Source organism: Episyrphus balteatus, chromosome 1 (genome assembly GCF_945859705.1).
Source record: "Episyrphus balteatus chromosome 1, idEpiBalt1.1, whole genome shotgun sequence".
Lineage (NCBI taxonomy): Eukaryota > Metazoa > Arthropoda > Insecta > Diptera > Syrphidae > Episyrphus > Episyrphus balteatus.
The window spans coordinates 169,199,171-169,208,785 of NC_079134.1; the positions used below are offsets into that span (position 1 = coordinate 169,199,171).

A 9,615-nucleotide genomic window follows, 5' to 3' on the forward strand; every position below is an offset into this window, starting at 1 on the left:
GGACGGATTGGCAAAAAAAAAACAGCAATAACAGTTAGAAATAAAGTGAAGTACCATACGACTGACTAACAAGCAGAAAATTTTAACGACCCACAGTGGTCTAAAACCTGGCCAAAAATATTTAGGCACATTTCCCACATAAAATAGGTACCAAATGACCAAAAAGTTATTCGGAAGGAAAAATTTTCATTTTCTTGTTACAGTAAAAGCCACTTAAGTGCTAACCCTCTTACTCCTGGATTAGCCGGAAGAAAAAAAATATAAAAAATCAGAAAATGCACGTACAATTCTGTGCTATATTAAAGTTAGTAATCTATTCTTTATTTAATTTTTTGACTTAAGTTGTTTCACCAAATAGTTTTTGAGAAATTAAGTTTTAAAGATGAAATTTTGAAAAAAAAAAATGTTTACGTTTTTTAATTGATTTTGTATAAAATTTTGCAATATTATGGACATAATTATACCATTAGTTAATGACCTAGTAGTTTTTAGTCAAATACTAAAGACTTCATTCTAATAAATATAAAAGTTCCTCAGAATAACAAAAAAAACTGAATCATACTTTTTTGCCGGGAAACCCAGTTTTTTTTTTTTTTAATTTGCATTAACCTTTTGTAACCCAAGGTCGTAAATTTAAAAATTAATAAGTCAATCGATTGGCCTTTATCTTTAATAAAACACGTATTTTTTAAAAATTCAATAAAGTCATTATTTACTTAGTTATTTCGATATTTTAGGAGTAAAAAAAAAGTTTAAATAATTTATTTTTATATAAAAATGCAAAAATTCAAGCAAAAAACTATCTAATATTAATTTTTAGGCACTTTCCTAAAATCCAAAAATAAAACCCCGTGGGGTTTACTAACAAAAACTATTTTTTTTCTGAATTTCGTAGTTTTTACACAAATTTGCTTATTTTCAAAAAAAGCCCAACTTTCAACATTAACTGTCAATTAAAAACTATTGGTGCTATTTATTAGAAATTTAAAGTACTATTTTGATAAAGCAATACTTAAAGATTATAATATTAGAAGCTTCAAAAGAAAAAAAAAATAGTTTGTAGAGCTTTTATGCAATCTTTTTCGGTTTGTTACAGAAATGTCACATGGGGCTACAAGGGGTTAAATTGTTTTATACCTCAAGAATATTGTGTTCAAATTGTGGGTCTCTTGGAGCCAAATTGACCAAGTTATGAGTATTTTAATACTTCCCTTAGGAACGTTTTAGTCTTTTAGTCCAGAGTTCAAAACTTTAAATCGTTATCCCCACAACTAATGTTTTCAACGCCGGTGCTCCTCATAACTTCAAAACTACTGCACCGATTCTTTTGAAATTTGGAACACTATTTTTTTTTACATATTTTTAGAGGTATCCCTGTAGAAATTTTCTCAATAAAATAACATTTATAAAAATCTATAAGTAAGGGTCGCTTTTGAGGAGTTTTTTTCAAGGGGTCTTTATTTTCGGGGTGCAAACTTGGGCAAACTTCTGAAATGCAAGTTTGTTCTACATATCTAGCAGTTCTATAATATATAGTTTATGCAATTTTGTGACTTGTTCCGCTATTTTAAAAACACTAATGTTAAAAAAAAAACAACGAAAAAAGTGCAAATTTTTGAGGTGGAGCTTTTCATGGGGAAGGGATGCAACAGTCAACAACATTCGCATTTTCAGCCAGAAATAGACAAGAGTTTCACTCAAGTTCTTTCTGTTATTATTCATATATTTTTAAAACTCTTATAGTTTGATTTCCTTTAAGTATGAACTTTAAGTTCTGGGGGGGGCACGTGCCCCCGTGCCCCCCCCCCACCCCTGGATCCGCCTATGCTAACCTACTCACCTTTCCTCTTCAAATTACGAATTTCTTTTCATCATTTTCACTAATTTACTGAGAACTTCTTTGCGTGTCGTGCTCTTATGAAGATGTCAATTCGTCATTTAACAAATTTTTTATTACACTATTTAAATTTTACAATAAATTATAAAATTTTTTTACAATAAAACCCGACTAAGAGAATAGTAGACACCTCGATTAGAATGCTAGTATGTAATTTTTGCCATACTATTTGTTCAGTGTATGCCTACGCACACACAGATTTCAAAGCTACTTAGCCAATCTTTCAATAGGAGGCGCTGTAGTCAAGTTCCAAGTACTGGGTGTCGTCTGATTATGATTATCTTTTTGAAAATAGATGTGCGTATGTTTGGAAGCACTTTTAAGTTAGTATAACGAGTTAGTGTATCATTCACTGCAGGGATAATGTTGAATAATAACTAATGTTCAAAATTAGAAATCGATTTTTGAAAGAGTAGGTTTTGAAAATTTAAAGATGATAACAGATTATAATTCCTTAAAAAATAAAATAAAAAATAAAATCCACAACTGAGCCATATGGACTTTCTTTTATGTTAAAAGAAGCTTTAAAGATTTTTAAAAATTCGTATAAGAATATTTTTGATTAAGCAAACTTGAAAATAATAAACATTGTTTTTTTTTAAATTAACAAATATGTCCTTAAGGCCCAATTTATTCATACTACAATAAATTTAAAGTCGCCATTCAAATGAGGAAATGTCAAAATTTGTGTGTGATTTGAGAGTTTTCTTATTTTTTGTTGGGGACATTAAATCGTTAGAACCGTTTAAAAAAATTATTCTTTTATTGTTTTAAGTGCACTTTTCTTAAGTTGAAAAGTGAATGAAGTGTAACATTGCTCCCCAAGGAAACATCAGAATTTATTTGATCGTTTGACAAACTGTTGATTTATTATTAAACCAAGCAAAGTACTCCTGTTTTACGATAAGCCAATAAAAGGAAACTATTTTTATAGGAATAAATTCATCAATCCATTTTATGGTTATTGATTTTGATTAAGAGTTTTAGAAAATTTTATCGTTCATCTTTGGACTTGATCTGATTATTGATACCTCCTTTTAAAAGTCAAATCAATGATGTACAAAAATATTTCTAATTTCAAAAACATGCAGCAATCGATAGTTGTTTAAAGTTTTTAAAATAGTGAGGCGGCTTAGCATTAAAAAAGAGTTCAATCGTGCACTTTGTGATAAAAGCATGAAATTAACATCGTTGGTAGTACTCAATTTAAGAGTTATTTTGAGATATTGGGCCACCTTGTATTCCATTCGGAAGGGTAGATACAAGACTTTTTCTGTGTTGCACTCGATTTGTTGCATATCGTAGTATAGGCAATGAAATATTGTATTAATATGATACATGATTTCGAGGTATTTTCTAACGCCCGATCGATTAAAATCAGTACCAAAATGTCTCGACCATCATGTAAAAAGTTATTGGACTCTTTATGAATTGTCTTTTACTCAAAGAGCAAGAGTCAAAATATTATCAAATACTCCTTGAAAAAAAGTGGTAGGTTGATAAAATTTCGTGTGGACGTTTCATATACCATAGAAAAAAATAATAAAATATGTTCATCAAAAAATTTCAGGTCAAAGGGTGTTTTTTTTAGCGAGAAAGAACACTTTTGATATGGTACCATTGCAGCACATGGAACATTTTTGCATTTTTTTGAACCGCATATATATTTTATACATCGTATGAGAATCAAAAATAATCAAAAAATGAATTATATTTACCATGGAATGTTGAATTTTCATGCAAAACTTAAATAGCTTGCTTTTATTTTTTATTAAATTTTCGTACAAATTAATATTTTGAAGGAGTGAGGTGCAAAAGTAAAAGTATGAAAAATAATTGTGCAGTTTGTGATAAAAGGATCAAATTAATAGGATTGTTAGTACAATATGTAACCCTCATTTTAAGATATTGGGCCTTTTAATATATGTCAAAAAAAAAAAAAAAAAAAAAATCAATGATATACAAAAATATTTCTAATTTTAAAAACATGCAGCAATCGATAGTTGTTTAAAGTTTTTAAAACTATTAAGTAGGTAGGTAGGTACCCTTTTTCTTAATGAAAATTTGTTAATAATAGTTTTGAAAGAAGTTCCAACATACAAAATACATTCAATTGTGGCTATCAAATCCTAATGGGAGGCCACGAATATAATAAATGCGGCACTGTTCACATGCGTGATCTACGACAACATCACACAAATAACAAAAAAAAAAGTTCCAACCTACAATGATTTTTATGACCCATTCTTTTGTTAGCAGAATAAAACAACAACCCAAAACAACAAACTTTCTGCAAACGGTTTCTGTTGAACTCTTAATCACATTAATGCGAAATCTCTTTCAACTCACTTAAAAGGGATTTTTAAATTAAAACGATGTATATCATCAGAAAAAGAAACATTAAAGTTTATTTCTTCAACTAATCTAGACCATTAAGTTTGAAAATTCTACCAACAAACAACAGTCTGCAAACGAATATATCCAAGTTAATAATTAATTTTATTCTAAAAATTCGCTCAACTGTAGCAATGTTCGTATATAGTGACTAACTTCCTTTCTCCGTCATCTCTTTATAGCTGAATTTGAAATTCAAAACCAAGTTTTAGGTTGAAAAAAAAAAAAAAAAAAAAATAATAAAAAATTCAACAGTGAATAAAATTTTTGCTAATAAATCTGCACACTCTTTTGTTTACATTCGCGAAATTTCCATTCCATCGTTAACTACCCTAAAAGTTCTAAGCTTAATATGACCTCAGTTGGGTATAGAAAAAATAGGTGTCAAGTTTACAAATTATTTATGACAAAGTGCTTCTGTCAACAAATGAACTTAATCGAATTTTTGTACTTACCATTTCGGGCGTTGACCAATTCATTATCCACACTTAGGGCTCTTACATTGGCTAACACAAATGTCACAAGAACTAAAGCACAGTTCATGATTTAAATTATGAGGTGAAACTTTACGTTTTTGACCTCAAATAAACTTAAAATTAACCACTTCCACTCTGTAAGAAACAATTTTTTCCTTTGAATTTTTGGCAATAAATCTCAAGACCGTCTAATCATAACATCTCATTAACTTTGATTGATAAAATAATAGCTTCTGTTTTTAAATTTCACTTAGATTTATGATTTACACTTCCTGCCTGGACTGATTCTGAATTCTCAAGACCGATTTATCAAGTCCATCAAACGACACTTGAATAATAAAAAAAAAAAACAGACAAATTTAAAATTTGCGGAAATGATTCCATCAACTTTGCCAGATGAAAGTTGAATGTAACACTTTTATTTCTACGACACGCGCTTAAGCCCTCTGGGTGTAGAAGAAGTCGCACAGACGTTGTCGTAGAAATTTGCGAGCCAAATTTCATGTAGCCACCTATCCCGCCAAAAATAAAACAAAAACAGATCCAATGACCTATTCTTAAATCAAAGAAGACAGAAAAACAGAAAAAATATCACTTTTAATGTAACAAAATGACGGAACTTTGTCTTAATTATACTTTTTTGGAGTCTTAATAATGACGCAAAAAATTATGATCATAAGCAAAACTATTTTGTTGTGATGATTAATTAATTTCTTGTCCGGATTCATAAGCTTTACTTTAAGAGATAAAGTTGTCAAAAATCTTAAAACATGGGTTTTTGGCTAATTGCTTGCGAGCATTTTGGTATAATTTTATTAATAAGCCAAGTGGAAATTAAAATTTAAGAACATGATAAATAGTCTTAAAAGATATAAACACTTCTTGTTTGAGTCATAAGAATTAGCTTCTTAATTCTTTCATTTATAAACAAATTATGATGCTTACGAATAGGTAGGTGAGGTACTTTGGGTCTGCATATTCATGTTTAAAAAATTAATAAAACTTCTAATGAGCTTGAATACATGCTTGTAGTCTTACAATAGTGACATCACACGAGGGAAATTAGCTATATTGATGTTTCTTTTGTTTACAAATTTTTAATTTATTTCCTTTTTTTCATTTATTCTATTTTTTGAGTCATCTGCGAACTATACAAGTTGATTTTTGTTTGAATTTAATTTGTGTGGTTAATGATCTCGACTTAAGATGGGATTTCCAGTTATTGACTGTAGACTTTAATAACGGTACAAAAATTTAAATAATTAAAAATTAATTACTAATCCGTTGTTAAACCATACCTATGAACAGAAAAAAGTATTTATATAAAAAAAATTGCCAACTTGATAGCTATGAAGTTAAAAGTTAAGACTTAAATTAAGAAAAAAAAAAAAAAAAAAACAGAAAATGAGACCAGATATTTTTCTTCAATTATTTAAAATAGAATTATTTTGCAAGAAATATCTTATCTTACAAATCTTTTAAAGATCAATTAAAAATTGCTTTCGTCAGACTGTAACTATTTTTAAATTGAAAGATTGAAATCTTGGATATAAATATCAAGTCTTTGGAGAAGAGCTGAGGAAATCTGTATTCCTTGATTTGCTTTTCCTGAAGATATTGGAAAGACTTTAACTGGCAGAACCAGCAGTTTATGATTAAAAACCACAGACAAAAATGACAAAAAAAAATGCTATGTAGGTACACAAGGAATAGCCCGACAAGCTTGTTACATCGCCTTTTAAAAATTTAATCACGTACCGATAACTGATTTGCAAATTGTATCACCAATTTGCAAATAAAATGTTCATTCCGTTGCAAATCAAATTCACCTTCTACTTATTCATGAATTTATTCATACAAATGTATTAATTTTTGTTTTATATAAAAAAAAAATAAAAAATCATGTGTTCATTCACACGTGGTAGAAGTGAAACCTTAAAAAATCATTTTTTTTTTTGAAAAAAAAAAATTCAAACCATTAAAAAGCTTACAAAAATTTTCGCAAAAATGCGCAAAAAGTATAAAAATAATTTATTGAAAACAATCATTTTCATCAAAAAAAAGCGAAAAAACACGTAATTTTATCTTCTCACGCTATTAAATGCATTTTTTCCCTAACAACCATCTGAAAGCTTATTGTAAGAGCTCAAAATATATATATCGATCAGGTCTATAAGACATCTACAAAAAGAGCTAGAATTTTTTGAACTCGATCAATTTCCATCAAAAAAGCGAAAAACACGTATTTTTATCTTCTCACGCTATTAAATCCATTTTTTTCCCTAAGAACCTATAAAAAATTTTATACCATGTGAAAGCTTATTGTTTCACCTTGTATAATGATGCATAAATCTTATTTCACAGATGTCTACAAGAGAAGTTAGAATTTTTTAAAGTCAACCATGTCGAATTTCCAGACTGAGACACTGGTAGTCATCGCCAACAGATCTCCACAGGTGTTTTGAGGTATTTTTAAATTTTTTTCAATTTAAGATTGTGTAACATGTAGAGCACGTAACGTTATGTGTGATATATCAAATAAAAGTTCATGTTATCAGCATGCGTATTAAAGTTAAATCAAATTTGTATGTGCACTAGATCAAAAGATATAACGTGTGTTGGAAAAGAACATCTTTTAACCGTTATCTCCGAATTTTGAATATGAAATTAATTGAAATTTTGTACAATTATAATTTATTTATCTACCTATCTACAGTTCAAATTTCATTCACCTATCTATTAAAACAAAAAAGTTAGAACAAGTTGAAGTCGTGTCGCGTTTTCGTTTCATCTTGTTTCAAATCACTACGATACTAAAGAAGTTTTCACTTCAAAAATGATGATTTGTCATTTTCTCTAAAACTTGAAACTGTTTTTTGAGAGCTTATTTTTTAAATAAAATTCAAGATACTAAATATAAAAGCTCCGCAGAATCTTGAGATCTTTTCATAGTATCACCTGGACTAGGATCTTCAGGCTTATGTAGGGTTAAAAGATATATTTTGACGAAACTATTAATCGGGATGAAAAATCCCGGACTTTCCCGGAAAAATAAGAATTAAAAAACGAGTACAAATCTAGGACAAAACGAAGGAATAATTAAAAAAAAAAAAAAAACAAACCAAACAATCTTATTCATTTATATTTTTTCACAAAACATATAAAAACCTTGAGATAAAATTTGGCATTTTCTCACTGCACGACAGAAGGTAAAAAATTGTTATTGTATAAACCAAAATAAATACGCCTCGCTTTAAATGAACTCCATATTATGGTTTTTGAATATGCAATAGTTAAATTAAGAGTAGGATACAAGTAGTGAGATAGTTAAAGGGGACTGAAAAGAGTACAATCCCGGACAATTAATAATAACAATCTCGAACACAGTAAAAAAAAGAGCACATATCCGAAAAAACCTGGACGTAAAGCAATCCTAGACTTAGGGAAAATGACAGAGCACTTAAATCTATATTTAAAGTAGTAGAGTTCGTATGAATTGATTCATAAGTTCAAGTATTTTATTATCAGAAGGTGAATTTGATTTGCAAAAGGGTGAATTTGGCTAGCAGAGGAATTTATTAATTTTTCAAAAATGGTACAAAAGGGTCAATATGTCCTGACTAAACTTCGGGTCTCAGAAAAATGTTTCATATCTTTTTGAAAACGCTATTTAATGCAGACAAGAACATCATAAGACTTTTTTTTCCTTAAAACCTTTATCTATAAAAATTACCTCATAAGTCAACATTATATCTACCTTTTTCAAAATTTAATTATCTTTGGGCGACATCTAGCGTTAAAACAAAAATTCGAAAAATTAGAAGATTTTTTCTTAGTTTTTCCACTAAAAAATCACTTAAGTAACGAACGTTTTTCGTGTTTAGGTTGTTACCCAAATAGTCGTTCTTAAAATAGCGCTTTGTTTGTCAAACTTCTACTGATTTTAAAAATTTTTCTTTTATTTCAACAGGAATTTATAACCAATTTAACCTTGTCTCGTAACTATTTCCTGTTCCTGAAATTTTTCTATTGTTATAACAAGGCTTAAAAAAACTACTTTGGTTTTAGCATTAATTTTTAAGACTTTATCTATTTTATAATTGAAAAAAAAATTGTTTTTTTTTTTTTTTAATTAGACCAAATCCGTGTTTCAATCTGTTTAAGTGAACAGACAGTAAGCAATTAAAATGCAACGATTTTAAATCATCGAGGGGAAATTATTCAAATTTGTAACGTTTTTTTTAGATAAAATATTATGAATCACAATATTCTCAAACTCAAATAATAATTGTTACTTTTTTTGAAATTATAATCCACGTGCAAATAATATTCACTATGCAATTATATTTTTTTATCAATATACTCCAGTATTTTATCAATCAAAGCAAATGAGACATTAACACATTTTGTTTAAACAATCGCAAACAAAAAAATAGTAACAACTGGCTAATTTTGTTTTGATGTCACAGAATGTTTTTTTTATTATTTAAACATGCAATGGAAAAACTATTGCATTTTACTCTTATTTATAACTAACAAAAAGTAAAATACAATTACTACTTTTTTTTTTTTAAATCTTCACTGTACCGTGTCAACCCGTCCGTACTCACTTAGCAATCGACACTGAATAAAGTCAACACAACACCAAAAACTCTGATTTAGTTGTTCATCAGAGATTCTGATTTGGTTTCGGATGTGAGTCTGGATGAGCAACACCTTTTATTGTGTTACACCTGTCGCAAAGCGGTTAAGTATTGGTTTGATGAAAATAAAAAAAAAAATGGAGGCTTAAATTTTGTCAAGACTTGGAAGAAACATTAGAAAATATAATATATGTAGGTATTGTTA

At 28.6% G+C, this 9,615-nt stretch overlaps 1 protein-coding gene across 2 annotated transcripts in view; it reads right to left on the reverse strand.

The window, feature by feature from the left end:
- LOC129906058 (uncharacterized) overlaps positions 1–9,383 on the reverse strand; it is a 36,396-nt gene extending 27,013 nt beyond the window's left edge. For both annotated transcript variants that reach the window (XM_055981691.1, XM_055981690.1), the window contains exons 1-2: positions 9,355–9,383; positions 4,747–4,902 (exon numbers count right to left, since the gene is read on the reverse strand). In XM_055981691.1, coding sequence (XP_055837666.1) covers positions 4,747–4,834 — 88 coding nt within the window. In that variant the 5' untranslated portion in view covers positions 4,835–4,902; positions 9,355–9,383. The remainder of the gene's footprint in view (positions 1–4,746; positions 4,903–9,354) is intronic.
- Between the last annotated feature and the right edge of the window lie 232 nt (positions 9,384–9,615).